We start from the raw sequence: 20,576 nt of genomic DNA, 5'->3' as shown, positions 1-20,576 counted from the left end.
GTATGCAAGAGCCTGTGGGCCAAAGGTTTAAGCCATGCGTACTTTGGAGGACAGGTCTATTTAACAGTTAAAAACAAAGTAGGCGTAGTACCTGGAAATAGAGCCTAAACCATCACTGCCAGCATCTTACCACTCAGGCAGAAGAGAGTAACTCACCCACCGTTTGACCGGAGGTCTGATGGGATGCCGCTCTACAGGGACCAGTAGACAGTGCTCCTTGTGCTGGGGAGAACATGAATGTTCAACCCATCATTGTCGAATTAAATGTTTTCTCACTGCCGAGAATGTGGAGGGAAGTAAACACCAAGGGGCTTCGGAGGACAGACTGGCTGTTAGGTTATCAGGCGACCCTATCACTTAGAAACCAGCTGGGCTGTCACGCCCAAGTCCATGCGCATCCATTCACATTGACGGCCAAGAGCAGTCATGACAGCCGTGCTAGCCTAGCAAGGCAGCCTGAATCTTAGGTTCTCCTCCCAGGGACATGGGGACACTGGAAAAGCCCACTTCCCTGCTAACAGACTAAGTCCAAGATTCGCTAAGACCAGAGAGGGGTGGAGCTGTGTTGTACCCATCACAGAATCAGTTGTAGCAGAACCAGGACCAGGGGTCAGCTAAGGCTCCTCTGAACCCCCAAACCCGACTGAAGCTGTAACATCCCTGAGGCCTCTGGAGAAAACACAAATTGGTTCCCAAGGACAATGAAAGACCAGGCCCTTTAATATTACCACAAGCCATTTTTTTTTTTTAGATACAAGACACAGCACACAATGAAGACTTATTAGACCTATGAGCACAAAACTCGGATGGAAAGCCAGACAGAACTGGCAATCACAGTTTGCTCACAAGAACTTAAACAGAGTGAAGAGACACATAGGTGCCTTAGAGGAAGTGGATAAGAGCAGAAATTTCTGCAGAATGGGAAGGTGACTGCCCAGCAGAACACAGAGCACACAGCCCAGCAAAGCCCATACAAGGCGATGTTGAATTTGATCAGATGTTGTTTAGGTGGGCAGGTAGTCTCTACAGAAAACCACATGGGATTGGAGGAAATGACGTGGGTATATACCCAGCTCAGTGGGAAAGGTTCTGAGTTCTAGAGAAAGAGGAGGTGATTAAATATAGAAATGTTTGCTACTTTCCCGGCTCCTGGAAAAGCATCCAGGCACAGATCGAACTTGGTTTGTTATGGAGTGCAGCAAACTCTTCCCATTGAAAGCATCCGGGCATGGATCAGGCGTGATGTTTGTTATGGAGCCCAGCAAACTCTTCCCATGTAACCCAGACATGAGCAGTGTCAATGCAAACACTGAGGACAGATGCTCTGTTCATTTAATTCATAATCCATAAAGCTTAAAATAAATCTAGCACTCTCCAACAAGTGAACAGATATCTCATTATCTATTGTTATGTGAGAAGTTACTCCCCCCGCCCCAATTTTGAGAGTTAATACAACAAACAGGGATTTTCAGATCTGCTAAGGGTCTTCTAAAAAGTCCCAATAAGGAGCCCCCAGGAGAGAGAAAACGGAGTCCCCTCACCAGAAACAGAGCCTGTCTCAGGGAGCACCTGAGCCTCCAGGGAACTCCCATGTTCTTGACTTTACAGCAGTTACAGTCCTGCAGATCAAACATCAAATACATTAGAGAAGGAGGAAGCAAGGTAACTTCTCTTCAGCCAAATACTTAATTAATCTATATTATGTTAAAAACATCATCAAAACGTAAATGCAACAAATTGGAAAGTAGTCACAGGTGGATCCAATAAAGTTGACTCTCAAACGTCTCAAGGCAATTTGACTGGTGGAAGCTGGTGAAGTTTTACAAGCACCATGACTTCCTGGTCTGAGATATTTTCCCAGAGCTATCAAAATACGTGGTTCCCAACCCTGTGTGCTGGAGCCTCAATAAGCATGTGCCCATTGAAGAAAGAATGCTGACTGCCAATGAGCCAGTAAGCTCTAGGTAGGCAGCTAGAAAAATCCAGTCCTCTGTGTCACAGAGCTGAGCAGTTTCCACGGATGCAGCCTGTGACCTGCTCATTACCACGGCACCTCTAGAGGAGAATAAGATGTCATTTTATTTCAAACTCCAAACCCAACACAATAATATCCAACCATAGGACAAAGATACTTAACCTTTCACCTTCCAGTTTTCTCCTATTAAAAAGGTGTGATACAAGAGTATGCCAGGATGCTTATAGGAAATCTAGTAGATGGGTCTAGCCTAAAGTTAGTGTTCAGTCAATAGAACCTATTCACAAGTTGTGAGCCTCTCAGTATGGAGTCTGGGGACTGAACTCAGGTCCTCTGGAAGAGCAGCAAGTGTTCTTAACCACTGGGCCATCTCTCCAGCCCCTGGGGATCGATTTTGGTATGGATTTATCATGCCCACGCCCAGGGAACAGTCGATGTCCATTCTAAAGAAAGCACCAGGAGCAAGTAAATACTTAAAATAATTTAAAGTTCTGGACGAGGCAAAAATAGCACTATTTTCTAGGAAATGATTTCTTTGGAGTGCCAGGATCTGCGAGCTACCTTTGTTTCCCAGAAATAATTATGTTTGCTCATTTGCTGAAATACAGTTATGTGTGGCTAATTATAGCGATCACTTACTTTAATTGCCATCCTTTTGCTGATGTGAACACAGGCTTGGAGACTTTTTTTTTTTTTTTTGGTACTTAATTATTCCCTGGACTTGTGGTTTATTTATCATTACATTCGAGAGCTGCCTTTGGTCTTAGATCGCTTCAGCTACACCAACCAAAAATATTGTAAATATAAAGATGTTTATTCTGCAGAGATATAAAAGCTAGATCTAGGAGGTTTTATCATCGGTGTGATTTTCTTTCCTGCTGCTCGATGGGTGTGCATTTTATCGCTGAGCATCAGGAAAAAAAACAGCAATTAAAGATGGAGTCGTTACATTTGAGTTTACATCTCTCTCTCTTCTGTTTCCCTGCGTTCTACTCACTCCCTGTGTATAGTCTGGGCTAACTGTGCCAGGAGAGGCTGGATGAGGGGAAGGATTGCTGATCTCAGCATTGTTCCCTTCGTCTGGAGCCGGGGGACATCAGAACCATGTCATACAGTCCCAGGGTTAGTAGAGTACGGCTTCCGTCACACACTCCCCAAGAACATGCACCTCGGAGTAGGTTTCCATCCAATATGTGTCAGTGCGCATTCTCCAACTCAGTTTCTGAAACTGTCCAGATTCCTTGGCACTCACACTGTTGTCTGATTCTAGCCCCAAGGGCCAGAGTGAAGCCAGCAAGCCTCCGCTTCACAAATGGAAGAGCATTGCAGTTGTATGCGCTGAAAGGCAGAGGGGCCTTTGCTAGGGAGCAGAGCTCCCGCCTTGTCTGCCAAGCCCTGCTGCACTCCTTCTGAAGAGAGGCATTTTGAAATCACACTGAATCATCTCTGATTTGGACGTTGTTTAGTTAAATGTTCTCACCGGTGTTGGGAACCGAGGATTGAAACACGGTTGGCTGGGATTGTGCTTCACCATCCTTCCTGGGGCTTAAGGCACCACCCTGCCAGTTTTCAAAAACCCGTATCTGACGTAAAAGCACCTCAAACACGGGCATGGCCCTTAGCCTTTCACTTCTCAACCTGAAAAACAAGTGATGCAAAAGGCTCTGTCAGAACTTCTGTGGGGAACCTAATAGGGCAACGCTAGCCCAGGCAGCATGCAGACTACAGTGCCTATTCACTCAGTCAACAGTACCCACTCACTCATTCAGCAGTGCCCATTCACTCAGTCAACAGTACCCACTCAGTTAGCAACCCATTCATCCAGTCAGTAGTACCCATTCACTCAGTCAACAGTACCCACACTCAGTTAGCAACCCATTCACTCAATCAGTAGTACCCAACAGTGCTCATTCACTCAGTCAACAGTACCCACTCAGTTAGCAACCCACTCATTCAGTCAGTAGTACCCATTCATTCAGTCAACAGTACCCACTTAGTTAGCAACCCAGTCACTCAGTCAACAGTACCCACACTCAGTTAGCAACCCATTCACTCAGTCAGTAGTACCCAACAGTACCCACTCACTCAGTCAACAGTACCCACTCAGTTAGCAACCCACTCATTCAGTCAGTAGTACCCATTCACTTAGTCAACAGTACCCACTCACTCAGTCAGCAGTGCCCATTCACTCAGTCAACAGTGCCCATTCACTCAGTCAACAGTGTCCATTCACTCAGTCAACAGTACCTACTCAGTTGGCAACCCACTCATTCAGTCAGTAGTACTCATTCACTCAGTCAACAGTACCCACTTAGTTAGCAACCCATTCACTCAGTCAGCAGTGCCCATTCACTCAGTCAACAGTACCCACTGACTCAGTCAGCAGTGCCCACTCAGTTAGCAACCCACTCATTCAGTCAGTAGTACCCATTCACTCAGTCAACAGTACCCACACTCAGTTAGCAACCCATTCACTCAGTCAGGAGTACCTATTCACTCAGTCAGCAGTACCCACTTACTCAGTCAACAGTACCTCCATTCACTCAGTCATCAGTACCTATTCACAAAACCTTGGAGCTTTTCTAAGTTTGCATGGAGAAGCCATGGACTATTTCATAAGTGAAATAGTCAAGGAGCATGGCTGTGAATTGAATTCCCTAGACCGTGCAGGCTGCAACCCTATAAATAACCTGGAGAGACCTACACACACCCAAGTGCACACCCTGACTGGTGCAAAGCGAGTAGAAACAGATTGAACACGGCCAAAGTGTGCACAGCCCCAGAGTTCAAGGGTGGACATAAGGCTCCCAGTCAAATTCTCTTTACAAATCAAAGATCTTGTAATGGTTTCTCCACCTTTTAAGTTGCCGTATCACTCATGCGTTTTCTTGGACTGTTTAACAAAAAATTAGCGTGTTTATTGCACTGGTCATGGATACCATTTCTTCTCAGTTTGCTATGCATGTTCTATGTCCGTTCCCACCACCTGTTCTGCCCCTAAATCTTGGTTGTAGATCCTTTCTCTCTGTGTGTGGATGCTTAAAGATTCTGAGACTTTCATTTAATGTACTTCATTATTTTATGTTGTTCTTACATTTTCGCTTTAGTTTGTGATGTTTAAATATATTCATTTTAGTGTTCATAATTAGATCTTTTAATCTATTTTTCCCACTATGGTTTGCTGACTCTGGTAACATTTTTAGATAATTTACTTAAAGGGGGTGTTATTTCTATGATGAACCCTAAACCTTGGGAGGAAGGGATGTGATATTAGAGCTGAGCATTCTGTAGTCTCTGAACTTTGTCCAGTTGTGGGTCTCTGTGATAGTGACTACTTCACATCTACTTCAAGAAGAACCTTCTCTCATGACAGACAAGCAATGATCTATGGATAAACCAATGTGTCCTTAAGAGTTGTTTTAATGTTTTCTTTTTTCCCTTTTTATTGGACATTTTATGTATTCTATTTCAAATATTATTCCCTTTCCCTCTCTCCCATCGCCCCTTCCCCCTGCCCCTACTTCTGTGAAGATGCTCCCACTCCCACCCACCCTCTTCCACCTCAACACCCTGGCATTCCCTTACATGGGGGGAAATGAGCCTTCACAGGACCTATTGATGCCAGACAATGCCATCCTCTGCTACATATTCAGCAGGAGCCATGGGTCTCTCCATGTGTACACTTTGATTGGTGGTTTATTCCCTGGAGCTCTGAAGGGTCTGGTTGGTGGATACTGTTGTTCTTCCTATAAGGTTGTAAACCCCTTCAGCTCCTTCAGTCCTTTCTCTAACTCCTCCATTGGGGTCCCTGTGCTCAGTCAGATGGTTAGCTGCAACCATCCTCATCTGTATCAGTAAGACTCTGGCAGAGCCTCTTAGGAGACAGCTATATCAGGCTCCTGTCAGCAAGCACTTCATGGTATCAGCAATAGTGTCTGGGTTTGGTGGCTGCATATGGGATGGATCCCCAGGTGGGGCAGTCTCTGGATGGCCTTTTCTTCAGTCCCTGATCTACTCTTTGTCCCTGTATTTCCTCCTGTGCGTATTTTGTTCTCCCTTCTAAGAAGAAGCATCCACATTTTGGTCTTCCTCCTTCTTGAGATTCATATGGTCTATGAACTGTTTCTTGCGTATTCCGAGCTTTTGGGATAATACCCACATATCAGTGAGGGCATATCATGTGTTACCTCACTCAGGATATTTTCTAGTTCCATCCATTTACCTAAGAATTTCATGAACTCATTGTTTTTAATAGCTGAGTAATATTCCATTGTGTAGATGTACCACATTTTCTGTACCCATTCCTCTGTTGAGGGACATCTGGGTTCTTTCCAGCTTCTGGCTATTATAAATAAGTCTGCTATGAACATAGTGGAGCATGTGTCTTTGTTATATGTTGGAGCATATTTTGGGTATATGCCAAGGAGTGGGATAGCTGGGTCTTCAGGTAGCACTATTTTCAATTTTCTGATGAACCTCCAGACTGATTTCCAGAGTGGTTGTGCCAGCTAGCAATCTCACCAGCAATGGAGGAGTGTTTCTCTTTCTCCACATCCTCACCAGCATCTGCTGTCACCTGAGTTTTTGATCTTAGCCATTCTGACTGGTGTGAGGTGGAATCTTGGGGTTGTTTTGATTTGCATTTCCCTGATGACTAAGGATGTTGAACATTTCTTTAAGGTGCTTGTTGGCAATTCAATATTCCTCAGTTGAGAATTGTTTAGCTCTGTACCCCATTTTAAATAGGATTATTTGATTCTCTGAAGTCTAACTTCTTGAGTTCTTTGTATACATTGGATATTAGTCCTCTATCAGATGTGAGATTGGTAAAGCTCTTTTCCCAATCTGTTGGTTGCTGTTTTGTCCTAATGGCAGTGTTCTTTGTTTAACATTTTCTAAGCTGAATAATGACAGTAGGTTCTCCCCCTGAGGCCTATGATCTGTGTAGACTACTACATAAGGACTTAATATTGGAGGCAATAGGTGACCTCAAGGAGTCTGCATATTCTGGATGTCGTAGGGCAATTTCACTCAGTAACTGGGACAGCAGGCACAGCCAGGCAAAACCCCAGCATGCAGAGGAGAGGTGGGCATAAAGTTCCATCCCAAGCAGAGGCTGGGAAAGGGTAGTTGGTTTTATCTAACAGTTTGATTCCTTTTTTATATGGACCATGAGAGAAGTGGGGAGGGGAAAGGGGAGTAGCGGAGGAGAAGGGCAGGGGGAGAGAGAAGGAGAGAGGGAGAAAGAGACAGAGACAGAGAGAGAGGGGGGAGGGAAAGAATGAACACACACCACACATGAAGTCAGTGAAACGGGGCGGGCAGGGGTGAGGCTGAATCCGAGAAAAGTTGGGAGAAGAAGGGAGAATATGATCAAAACATGTTATACAAAATTCTCAAATAATCAATAAGACATTATTTTGTTGATACACACACACACACACCCACACACCCACATACACATGCATACAAACATGTGGGATCTTCCCTAACCTCCTTTGCATGCCAGGGTTCCTAGCTACCCCTTAGCACCATTGCCTCCTGTCTTGCGAGATTCTAGCAGAAATGAAATTCCCCCACTGCTTGCCACAACCTACAAAGATCTTCCCTGTCCCAAGTGTCTCCTGTGGGGCTCTTTCTTACCTACCCTCACTCAGAGGAGGCCCCTCTGCTGTAAAGCTCCCTGTTTAGTCCATCTCTGTCCCACCAACCCCTACCTCTACAAATACACCTGCCCTGGTTTGTACCCTCTGTCCCTCTCAGTTGAACCCTGCCACACCCCAGGCCCATCATCTTCTTAGCAGATGGGAACACCTTTTCTTTCACCCAGGACTTTCATGAAAGTTGTAAAATTAGAAACTTCTTACAAGTCTTGAGTGCCATCAATTGTCTGCAAAACACTGTCACATCCCCACAAAATGCTCTTAAAACCCTCTCATATCTGCCTGGCCTTCGCCTTCCTGTATATTCTCTGGTTCTCCGAGAAGGACTTGGTATTTGATGGGCTGTCCCTTGTCCAACCTCGGGCATCTTGGTCTATCTTGTTGGTGCTCTCGGCTGGGCTCGCAGTTCCCCGTTCATGTCACTGTGATTTCCTTCCCAGGCTCCCCTGTCAGGAGGCTTTCTTCATGGTGAGCACCTGCTTCCCTCAGAGCCCAGCCAGCCACACCTGCCTTTCGTGGCCCATACTTCCCATGTGGCTATGTCAAAAACAGTATGAGATTGCTCCTTGCTGTCTGCCTCATAGAGCCACTGAATATGCTCACAGCTGAGCCTCTTTCATGCACAAACCCCACATTCTCTGCTGGGTGCTTGTCTGCGTCCATTCGGGCCAACCACTCTGACCCATTTTTCCTGAGGCATCCACCCCTCTGAACTGGCTGTCCTCAGGGGCATGTCAGCAAATGTCCTACAAGTGTCCCTTAACCGTCTCCCAGGTATGCCCCCTTGCTTCTCCCTTCACGGAGGCCTTTCTCCCCAGCCCTGAGTCTATTCTGGTCTTTTCTAGTTGAGCGTCAGCCCATTAAGCTGAATGGTCCTCATCACTAGAGCCTTTCTTTCTTCTCCACTGCTTCTGCACCATGTTCAGAGAAAGCTCACAACTGTGTCTTCATTTTACCCACTGACTCTCTGGAAAGCCTGCTTCACTGCTGCCTTGGTCCTGGATCTGTGACGTGGCTAAGCTGATTTCCCCTTTCGATTCCAAAAGTCAAGCTTCTAATTTATAAATTGTTATTTTCGAAAGACGGATCCACTTCCTCTGCACTTTATCTCCTGTCTGAGAGACATGAAACATGAAACATCCAAGGATAAGCTCACATTCAAACACTTGGTCCCAGCTGGTGGTGTGGTTTGGGGAGGCTGTGGAACTGTCCAGAGTTGGAGCCTCCCTGGAGGAAGTGGATTGCTAACAGCAGGCTTTGGGGCTTCATAGCCCAGCTTCACTTCCTGTTTACTCTGTTTCCCAGGTGAGAACTCAGTGTGACCAGTGAGCTTCCTCCTCCTGTCTCCATGACTTTCCTACCATGATGGACTGTACCTCCCTAGAACTCAAACACTATCTCTTAAGTTGCTTCTGCTGGTTATTTTATTGTAGCAGCAGAAGTGACTAGGATGTCAAACAGACTGCACGTTTGTCCTACCTTATACTTGGCCCTTTGTGCCCCTGTCCCCACCCCTCATCTTTCCCATCTTTTAACCAGGAATCTTTCTACAGATGGTGTTTTGACTTTGACCCATAGGGTCCTATACATCTGTCTAAGCTCTTGATTCTGCCACATGATTGTTTGATGGTATTATACCACTACCCGTGTCCAGTACACCCTCTTCCTGTTCTGCTGGTGATCATCTTTGCTCATGTTTGAGACCCATTCTTTGCCACCAGACAACCCCAGTAGTGGGGCACTACTCACCCACAATCATCCCTGTCCTGATATGTTTGTAACACTCTTTCTGGCAAGATGGGAATAAATGTCTTCTCAACCCAGATAGAAAACTGAAACAATGACAGACTAAAGTAATACCACCAAAATCCAGCTTTAGCAACCAATGAGTCTATTGGGGTTACTTCTAAGAGCAGGTATAACTCATAGACATCTGAACCTCTGAAAGCCCACCCCATCAAAGCCGGAACCCTACAGAGCTCTGCTTAAACTGCAAAGTTTAACAGATTAGAGGGTCTCCTCCCCTCAGCAGTCTTCACTGCTTATATAACCTTGGATGGATGGCCTTGTGAATCTGATCAGTTTCAGAGACTTCCTAGAACTAGTGAGTTGTTGGCTTCCTGGGCCTCAACTAGTCTTTCTTTACAACTCTCTAGGTCTTAAGGAGTTTCTCTCCAGGACGGAATGCTTCATATAGGAAGATATTGCTACAGAAAGCTTTGACAGGACCTTTGCACATGGAGGCCTGTGTGCATTTTCCAAGAAGGCAGACTGACCCTGCCTTATGTTGATTGGACACAGACCTCCCTGAGGAACTGGCACACTCCTGTAATTGGAAAAATGCACAGTGATTTCCTAATGATTTTTTAATTTAAGAATCATGTATATGTTTAATCAATTAAACTGTGCTGGTTAATTATGTTTCCAGAGGAGATGAGTAATTGCTTCAGTATTTAAAGTTCTCTGGGTTGAATTCATTCCATTGGGCAGTTATTTCTCCTTTTATCCGCTCATGTTTATTAATCAAGTCACTTGGGGCAATACATGCCACCTCCATCATGGTGGCTCTCAATCATGGTAGGGGAACAGATCTGTCCCCAAGGTGCATTTAATAATGCCTAAAATCATTTTGACTGTCATGAGTCAGGGTGAGTCCGGTGCATAAAGACCGGGGATGCTACTGTTCATGATGCACAGAACAGGCTTTGAACAGAGCATTATACAGGCCAAATACCAAGGGTCAGAAACGGGCCTCTGCTGTGCAGAATAATGACGAAAACCATCCGCTGCCCCATAGGATGTCTGTGCCCTTTGCAGGAGGGTTGTGTGCTTTTCCTGAAAGGTCACCTTGGCCCTTGCCTAAGAACTGGAAGGTTGTAATTGGTCAGTTTTACCTTCCTAGCCACCCAGCATCAGCCCCGGTTTCCATGGCGCCCAGGTGCAACCAGGTCTCACATCTCTTCAGTCCCTGCTTTTCCGGATGCTACTCTGCAGATGAAATAAATACCAATGTTCATCACCATCCAGTTGGGAAGTGGCACCGGTCATCTGCTTCTTTCTTCCTAGAAGTGCTTTCTACGCTGTAGGAAAGAGCCCCTCCCTCCAGTCACTTCTGCGCTGCTCTGACCTGTTTGCAGTTGTTTTCTCTCTTGCAGTATCTCTCCTCTTTTGCTCACTTAAACTACAGTGGCCTAGGGTATTCCCATCTAGCTGCAACATTTAATACTCAGTGAATATCTGCTATGGTCTAATGGTTTAGTGTATGGGGTAGGATAGTGTCTGATGAATATCTAAGCATGAAGGGCTTTTTTTTTTCTTTCCTCAAGAAGATGCAAACTCACCACAGCTCTGTGTGTTGACCTCTACAGGTTTAGCTGAGGACGATGGGTGCTCAAGGCTGTGTCTGAGTGGCATGGGGACTTCATCATTTCAGAGACATCGGGAGAGCCACACCACCCAGGTAAGGACACCCTGTCCTCCTCCTCCACACAGCAATGAGTGTAGTTAAACCAAGGCAGACAGCCCTGAGTCATGCTGATGGGTCTCCTTCCTGGACCCAGAGCTCAGGTTGTTCTCACTGCTATCTGTGGTCCTTTGTCTGAACCTCTCTCTCCCTCTTTCTCTCTCTCTCTCCATCTCAGATGGCTGCAATTTCCTGCTTGTTTTGGTAAAAGAACAATGCCCCAAGAACAGCTAAAAGCAAGCATTTTTTTAGTAGAGTATTATAGACATCATTTTGCTGGGGTTCTTTAAAATCGCTAGCCGTGGGTGGTGATGGCATGAAACCTTCTGACAGTGACGGTGGTTTCTGCTCTTGACTTGGGATAGAGCACAAGGCTACGGCAACACAGACTAGGAAATACCGTCTGGATGCACTGAGGTCCTGTGTGCTGCTCAACCTCAGAAGCTCCAGGTTCTGCATAATCAGCTTCACCTAAGAGACTGTATCTGGGGCTCCCAAGATGGCTCAGTTAATTGTGTAAGCATGAGCTCTAGGACCCAGGGGCAAAGGCAGATGCTGTAACGCATGTTTGAACTTCACTGAAGGAGAGACAGAGAGAGGAAGATCTCTGTCACTCGCCGGCTAGCCAGCTTAGCCTTCTCCGTGAGTTCTAGGCCAGTGTGCGACTCTTGTCTCAAAAAATGAATTCAGCACCCCCTGAGGAACAGCACTGAAGGATGACCTCTACCCTCTACATGCATGCACACAAACATGCACCTGCACACGCATGTACCTTTGCACACCTTTGCACATACATGCATATATTCGTAAGCACACACACAAACACACACAAGTACATGCACGGTACCGTCTACTGTGAGGACATGGTTAAATTTAAAACCTTGTGTGCTTGTCAGGACTATATGTTCATGCTTGCCGTTTTACCTTAGATATTACCTCAAAATAAAGATTATTAGGGAGAAAACGATGCCCCTGTGGTTTTAGAACGCAGAGGAATCCAGGATGAAGCCATCTTGTGGCAGTAAGGCTAGCTTCCAGTGACACGTTTGACGCCGTGTAGGCACAGCCACATTATGAGCCGAGATTTTTTTTCCTAAGTAACGCCGATGAGGTAGCGTGAAAAAAAAATCAATAATTTTAATCTTAAAAATAAATCTCTACAGTAGGCAATCTGCGGAAATCGCCTGTGCTGATCTATAGATGCGGCAATGGGAAGAAAACGCTGATGGGCCGGGATAATAAATCGTCTTAATCTTGCCTGTGCTCCTGAGAGGTGCATGTGCTTTTCTCTGCAAGCATTACAGATGCCCAGCATGTGCTAACTCCCAGGGCACCTCTCTGCCCTGAACAGGGGCTGCCTGTGTCGGGGTTGACTCCTCTGTACCACACAGTGAGAACCTGCCTACCCTGGGTTTCCCAAGCAGGGGAACAGGTCGGCAGCGGGTTCCTGAAGTGCAGCCTCTGGATCTTCCTGTGCATTCACGGGTTTAGCTAAAAGAGGGGGACCTTGGGAAAGGTTTGGGGAATTGTTCCTACCTCCTGATTTCAAATGTGAACCCTTCCCCTGGAAGAAGTCCCCAGTCACTTCACCCTGCCCCCCCCCCACACACACACACACAAACGTGGAAATGGATGCTCTTTCGCTGTCCTGCTGACTGGAGGCACTCAAATGTAGCAGCAGATCCCTTACTGCTGAGAAGCTGTGAGTTATGGGACCCCGTGGTTTAACTGCCACATGTCCCCAGGATTTATCTCCTCTCTGACATTTATGGAGGAAGTACAGACACACTCGGGCACGTCGCCTTTTAGGTTCTCTGCCAGAACATTTCCACAGGAGTTGCATAAAACCAGCGCAGAACAGCAGTGGGATTAAAGGGAACCCACAAATGAATTTTAGTCGGTGCTTTGGAATCAGTGTCACCAGGGGCTTCAATGGCACCCGTTTAATAAAAATAAAATATGTCCCAAAGGAGACAGAGAGTTGGTTATTCGGCAAGGGTCAGAGGGCAAGTTCGCCGAGTTCGCCGTCACGTTAAAACTGGCATAGCCTGCTTCTACGGAGTGAAATGTAAATTGCTGAGAGGGGAGCCGGGGCCTGCGTCCTTCTCTGTGTGCTTGCACGTATGTGGAAGACCACAGTGGACACTCACGGTCTCGTTTGTTAGGTGCTGGTCTCTCCACACCATCCCTCAGCTACTGTGATGAATCAAAGGAAGACATTGGCTCTCTCCTTTCTCTGCTTTCACAGCAAGACAAGCACATGTAGGGGCATTAAGTTATGATCAGCCTTAGCAACAAGGGATGAAAAGCACAGCCCCTTTCGAGGACTTCTGGGAGGCAGAAGAGGGACCATAGAAGTCTGCTGCCCACCTGTCCAGCCCTCTCCCTCAGATTTCCTGACCTCCTGTTTTCCCAAATGATAACCCACGGATGAAGCCCAGAGCTCATTCCTCATGCCGGCAAATATATCTGACTGACACTGACGTCGCTCTTAGTAGCCATAAAGCCTATTTCTTTCCAAACGCATCCTCTCCACACCAGTCATACAACGTCTCCATGTTTACTCTGTCTGGTGCCGAGTATTGAATCCTATGCATTGGTGGAAAGCATACATTCACGCACTCGCACAAGAGTGTGGGGGTCAGAGAATAGCCTTAAAGCTGTCAATCCTTAGGTGCCATCCACCTCGGTGCTAGGCCAGCCAGCGAGCCTGTCTCTGCCTCTTCAGGGTTCTCATTATAAGCGCCACTGTGCCCAGTGCTTTCTTGTGGTTCTAGGGGATTTGAACTCAGATCCTTGTTTTTCACTTGCCAGGCAAATGCTTCATCCACTGAACCATCTCCCCAGACCCATACCTGCTCCTACTGTGAACTCACAATAGTGTCTGCCCAAATCAGAGCCTCCACTGATAGCACTTTTTCCTCGGGATAAAGAATACATTATATTTCACTGTAGGCTTCTATTAACTTGCAAACGCCAGTGCCTTTACGTCCAAACCATGAAAGCTAACTCTCATTTAAAATAGTCCAAGATCACAGAAACTGGGGCTGCAGACATTTGCAGTCCTGCCGAGGCCTCGCCTGTTGGCGTGTCCGGTGGCGTGCCGGTGTGTGCACCGTCGTGAGCCACAGAAGAACATTCTCGTGGTCCTGGGCATGAACAGCAGCAGCAGTAAATCATACCAGAATCCCACACAGTGGTTCTTAAAGGATCCTGTAGATGCAAAGGTAGAAGAGACCTTTTAGGTCCGGAGAGGCGTTGAGGACTTACTTGGGATTTAGAGAGCGTTTGCAGGAACAATAGGACATTTATTTATCGATGTCCATCTTATGAGATTTGAATTTTTCTCCTTAATGTCTATGCCACTTGACATGATTCAGTCTCTTAGATGTCAAAGCTCTGGAGAAAGACTCAGCAATGTGTTCAGTACTGGCAGCTCTGCCCAGCACCGTTCCCTTTCCCTTCCTCCCTCTCACTCCTCCCTCCTCCCACTCCTGTTGCCCCTCCTCCCCCTAAGGATCCTGCTCCTCACTGCCAGCTTGCCCATTGCTGAACCAGATGGCTAGATCCTGTCAGAAGCCAGCAGATACAGAGGACAGCATGGAGGTGTGTGGAGAGGGTGGTAGCAGCAGGAACAAATGTCCCCAGTGCTCTGCTGTGCACCCTGCTGTGAGCACTGTCCCCACCCTGCACACTGATAGTGTCCACACTGCACACTGCTAGAGGACGTGTTCCTCTTGTTCCTCCCAGCACGTCTTACTGGGATTCGCACGGTCCCTTTGCAGGGCCCTCTCCCCGGCAGCCTTTCGCCCTGCCTGCCTCCAGCCTCCCCTCCGCAGTTACACCGTGTGCTTTCTTGCCTTTTGTTCTCGTGGTGGACTCTTATGCATCTGGCCAAACTTTACGAAACCTTTCTTTAGCATCTCAAAGAATGCACGAAGTCACTACGAGCATTGACCATGCCCCCGTCATAAGAGATCATTGATGGCCTTTGATAAATGCATCGCAGGCCGGCTTCCACGACTTTCACAAATACTTCGTCCACCACCCCTGACACAGCCGCTGGTGGAATACCAGACCGGGATCAATAGAAAATCGACCAGGCCTAAGGAGCAAATTGTTACGTGGTTTGTTTTACTGAACCATCAAAGAAACTCCTTTGTAATGCCATACATCAACAAAATTAAGAATAGCAGGCACTAAATAAATTCAGTGTTTGCTTTCTGTATTCATTATATGTGTGGTATGGACTGCTGAAAATTATTCTAGCACGGAGTTGAAACAGAGTGTCAGGTGAAATAAAGATATGTGGATATGTTTGGTTAAAACATCAGGGTGCCTCTAAAGCCCATGGCATAGATAAGAAACTCGATAATTCTTACAAAAGAGCTGTCCGTCTTCATCATCTCTTCCTCTGTCTGTCCACCCTCTATGTCTCTTTTACCACCAGTCTTCTTATCATCATCTGTCTGTCCATCTGTCAGAAAGATACATTTATTTATCTGAGCTGCAAAGACGGAGGGATACATAGGCCAGGAAAGGCCTTCCCACACCCCAGCTCTCAGGGAATCAGTATTCCACACTCATGACGTACACGTTGTGTGTGAGAAATGAAGGCAGTAAATTACTTTGATGGTAAGAGTGAAATGGCAGGGCCTTCCTCAGGGGGCAGGCCATGCCCTGCTTAGATAAGGAGAAATTTGAAGAAGAAAAAAACAAAAAGTACACCTGTGTTTTGTATTTCTGTGTTGCTCTCCCTGTGTGACCTAAATGTGATAGTAGGCATGGCATTTTATATTTAAGGTTACCAATGAGATGACTTCAGTTGTAAAAATGTTACAAGGATGAGAAAAGGAAAACAGATCTGTCTATATGAGGCCTATATATACATACAGCCACGCCAATCAGTCCAGACTACCATATGGTCTATATATACACATATACGTATGTCTGTACAGCTTCACCCTGACCATCCTTTCCTTGATGAGAATAAGAGGGTAGCCACACACGCAGATAAGGAGTAGTGACAACACTGAGAACACGTGGGTGTTAGTGTGTCAATCCTAGCAGACATGATTACAGACATTCATTAAAATATTGAACTCAAAGGAGAGAAAACACAACTAAATAAAACTTGCAGAACTGTTAGCATGCAAGTATAGACTAATGTTTTTAGACTATTTAAGGATGGTAGGTGTGACTTGGTGATCTGTGTGATGCCTGGTGTATTAGAGCGAACTGATAGGAAACTTCTGCCTCTGGACTCTGTATTTCATGGGAGAGTTGATTGAATCCAAAAGCCCTAATATCTAGTTGGAATTTGAAAGAAATCAGTGTGTGTGTGTGTGTGTGTGTGTGTGTGTGTGTGTCTGTGTGTCTGTGTGTGTGTTGTGTGTGTTCTGTGTGTGTTTTGTGTGTGTTGTGTGTGTGTTTTGTGTGTGTTGTGTGTGTGTTGTGCGTGAGTGTGTGTTGTGTGTGTGTTTTGTGTGTGTCTTGTGTGTGTGTGTTGTGTGTGTATGTGGTGTGTGTGTGGTGTGTGTGTGTGGTGTGTGTGTGTGGTGTGCATGTGTGTGTTGTGTATGTGTTTTGTGTGTGTGTGTTGTGTGTGTGTGTTGTGTATATGGTGTGTGTGTATGTGGTGTGTGTGGTGTGGTGTGTGTGTGTGTGGTGTGTGTGTGGTGTGTGTATGTGTGTGTTGTATATGTGTGTGTTGTGTGTGTGTATGTGTGTGTTGTATATGTGTGTGTTGTGTGTGTTGTGTGTGTGTATGTGTGTGTTGTGCGTGTGTGTGTGTGTGTTGCCTGTGTATGGTGTGTGTGTGTGGTGAGTGTGTGGTGTATGTGTATGTTGTGTATTGGGATATGGGTATGTATGAGTGTGCACGCAGGAGCACCTATCTAGATATGTGTATAGAGAGGCCAGAATTACATTGGTGTCTTCCCATATAAATGTCTGCATTTTTGTTGTTGCTGTTGTTGTTGTTGTTTGTTTGTTTGTCTTAGTAAGGGTCTCTCTCTGAACCTAGAGTTGTTTTGCCTGGATCGGATGCCAGCAAGTCCCCAGAACCCACTTGTCTTCATCTGTCAGTCGTGAACTTACAGACATACACAGCCATGCCAGGTTCTTACTGGGCTGTCAGGGATGTGAACTCAGACACAGCAAGTGCTTTACCCACTGACTATATCCTCAGTCCCATATTTATGATTTCTTACAACAGGTTTTATTTTGTTAATGTTTTATGTGCACCGGTGTTTCGCCCACATATGTGAACGTCTGCACTGCAGTTACAGAGTTGTGAGTTACCGTGTGGGACCTGCAGAGTGAACCCGGCTCCTTTCGGCCAGTTTTGCATGAGTGCTTTAATTTTTTTCATTACGGTATATTATGAACTTGTTGTATTTTAAAACACGCCACTTTGATAAATCTTGTTGCATTAGCGTTCGTTCGAGCTATGTTATTTAGGGAAATAATCAACAGTGGAGTTCTTGATCCCATCCCTCCCGCCGGACCAGAAGTGACTCGTCACTGTGAGGCCAGCAGAGCCTCATCTGCAATTGCACCTCTCCAAGTACATCCATAAATCATACGGTACCCAGTAAAAAAGCAGCTGACACTGTGCATGCTCTCAGTGTAAATAAATACATCACTCCTACAGATATTCTGCAACTGTTTTTGTCTGGTTTGATTGACTGATGGATGGATTGATGTGGCTGCAGTATTTTGTCTCGTTTTGATATGTCACTGTCTTTTTGATTTATCAGCCTGAGTGTCCACTGTAGGTTCAAAGAGGAAGCATTAGAGTTGAGATCTTTGCTCTGACCCATGGACCTAGTGAAGGCAACCACACCCTTGCACTTACCAGCCCAGTGTGGCTTTTAGCTCTCCCAACCTCAGCAGCCTCAGGGGACATAAACTGAAGGAGACAGGAAGGGTCCCAGGACACATTCTCACTACCCTAAGGTCAGTCTCACTACCTGGCCACGGGGATGTCACGGTGAAACAATTCCACTGGTCCTCGCCTCTTTCCTCCAGATGCTCACAGCTGCTGCTATTGTCTGGGTATGTTTGCCCTCAGTTCACCAAACATGCGGGGAGATGGTAGCATTCGGTGGCCAGAAAGTACCACATTTTAGGTGTGAGCTGGTCTGCTCGGCTTCAGCTTCTTCTCAAATCTAGTAAATCTAAGTATTTAGTAAATACTCAGTAAGTATCTAGTAAGTCTAAGTATTTAGTAAATACTCAGTAAGTATCTAGTAAGTCTAAGTATTTAGTAAATACTCAGTAAGTATCTAGTAAGTCTAAGTATTTAGTAAATACTCAGTAAGTATCTAGTAAGTCTAAGTATTTAGTAAATACTCAGTAAGTATCTAGTAAGTCTAAGTATTTAGTAAGTACTCAGTAAGTATCTAGTAAGTCTAAGTATTTAGTAAATACTCAGTAAGTATCTAGTAAGTCTAAGTATTTAGTAAATACTCAGTAAGTATCTAGTAAGTCTAAGTGTATAGCCACGAAATTCCTGAGGTCACGTCCAACCTGGTATGAACGACTTGGTATGAAAAACACAACACAGCCCAGACCTTTGCTTTTACCAACCATTCCGAGAGGCACACCCGGGACACACCTTTCACTCTTTACAAGGGGGAGTCAGCCTGCTGGGGCTCCCAGGAAATGGAGGACTGAGGTTCTGATCAGGGGAGCTCCCAGCTGTGGTCAGCTCTAAAAGGGTTCTCCACCGGCAAATGCCTAGGTGAATGATTTTATTCCTGCCATCGACGAGTGGGACTTGAGTCAGGTTACCGTCTCCTTTGGGCTTTTCCTCCTTGTTGTTGTTTCTGTTTCCTGACAGGTCTGTGCCTTTTCTTCACCATACAAGTTTTAGAAACTCCCTACGTATTCTGGATAATGCTGCTTTTCCATTCACGTGTGGACAGCGCTCTGCCTTCTCCAGATTTCTAGCCAGTTGTTCATTAATGGGTTTCCCAGTGGCTACCCACTGGTTATCTGTTGGTTGTCAGTTGGCTAGCTACCGTTCCCGTTAAAAGCAAAAACCAGGCTTTTGATATCCCCAGCGAAACGGGGTCCTCAGTTCTCTGAGCTGCCTGCTTCATCGTGTGACTTTCCACAGGCTCTGCTTATATCTTTGTTCAATTAAAATTATTCTCTGATTCCCCCTTGGGACTTTCTGGCTAATGTAACATTTTTTTTCCCCAATGTTCAGAGATTTCCTATTACCTGTTACTGGTTTCTGGCTGGTCTGTTGGGGTCTGAGGATGTACCTCGTATTTTCTCCATTCCCTTAAGTTCTTGAGCTTTGTTCTCCCTCCCACCCTGCCCCCGGGATATGGCCTGTATCAGGGAAACTTGTGGCTGTTCCAGAAGAGGCAGCATGCTCTACTGCGACTGCACAGAACCTCTTGGAAGTAGCAGTCAGATCTAGCCACCAACAGAGCTCAGCTCTAAAAGCTCTTCCTGTTCATTTTCCGTCTGCTGCTGAACAGAAAGTACCTAGCCTCAGTTCTGATTGCAACAAGTCTACCCAGCCTTTGTTTCCCTGGTTCTGACTCTCTGCTTTCAGGTCTGGTTTGGGCCATGTGGGGTCAGCATGATGTCCCTTTCCTTTTCTCTCGGGATCCTTCCCTCTCGTGAGGTCCGCTTGTCTGGAGCGGGCCAGCCACTCCAAAATCCTCTCCATCCTTGCCTGGAAAGTGGAGCTAGCTTTTCATCTTGCAAACTTTCTAAACGACTTCAACAGGTCCCTAGTCTATACAAGTCAAACACCCCTCAAAGTACAACTAAGGGGTTGCCAGAGGATTCTTAGGGCTGCGAAAATACTGTCCCAACTTACTTTTGCAACTTTTACCCTCCTGTAGAACATCCATCTCATGACTCAAAATATATCTGCCTCTTGGTCTGATACAAATGTGTTGCCCGTGGCATAGTTAGGGGTCTTATCTGTTTTTCTACAACCGGACAATCTTCTAACAGGTGATCTACACTTCCTGTGGTCACTGATACGACTGGCCTCAGGAGAATCCATTTTGCAGTGTGTTTCCCAGTCCGCACTGTTTGTTTTATTTTGCCTTAGTTTGCTGGTTCCCTATGGCGGCTTCTTTTATGATATTTGACATGCCCTTTAGATAGATAGATAGATAGATAGATAGATAGATAGATAGATAGATAGAGATATAGATATATAGATATATAGATATAGATATAATGTTTTTCTGTTCAGCTGACTAGTAATACAGAACAAGCAAAATGTTGCCCACACATGAAATTGAAAACCAAGATTGTCCAGAATACGTAAAGAAGTTCTAAAATTTGTAAAATGAAGAAAGGACACAGACCAATCAGGAAAATCAGGAGGCACGAAAATGTAATATTATATATAATATAGGTTATTATTATATATTATATATATTCTCAGGACTGTAAAACTTTTTATATATAATATAAAATGTAAAATCATAAAATC

General features: G+C 45.6%; 1 protein-coding gene across 3 annotated transcripts in view; it reads left to right on the top strand.

The window, feature by feature from the left end:
- Myo16 (myosin XVI) overlaps positions 1–20,576 on the top strand; it is a 479,886-nt gene that overhangs the window by 440,641 nt on the left and 18,669 nt on the right. For all 3 annotated transcript variants that reach the window (XM_087587464.1, XM_087587462.1, NM_138893.2), the window contains one exon: positions 11,007–11,098. In XM_087587464.1, the coding sequence (XP_087443590.1) occupies positions 11,007–11,098 (92 nt within the window). The remainder of the gene's footprint in view (positions 1–11,006; positions 11,099–20,576) is intronic.

The sequence above is a fragment of the Rattus norvegicus genome, chromosome 16 (assembly GCF_021556685.1).
Source record: "Rattus norvegicus strain SHRSP/BbbUtx chromosome 16, alternate assembly SHRSP_T2T, whole genome shotgun sequence".
NCBI lineage: Eukaryota > Metazoa > Chordata > Mammalia > Rodentia > Muridae > Rattus > Rattus norvegicus.
This window is presented reverse-complemented; position numbering and strand designations above follow the sequence as displayed.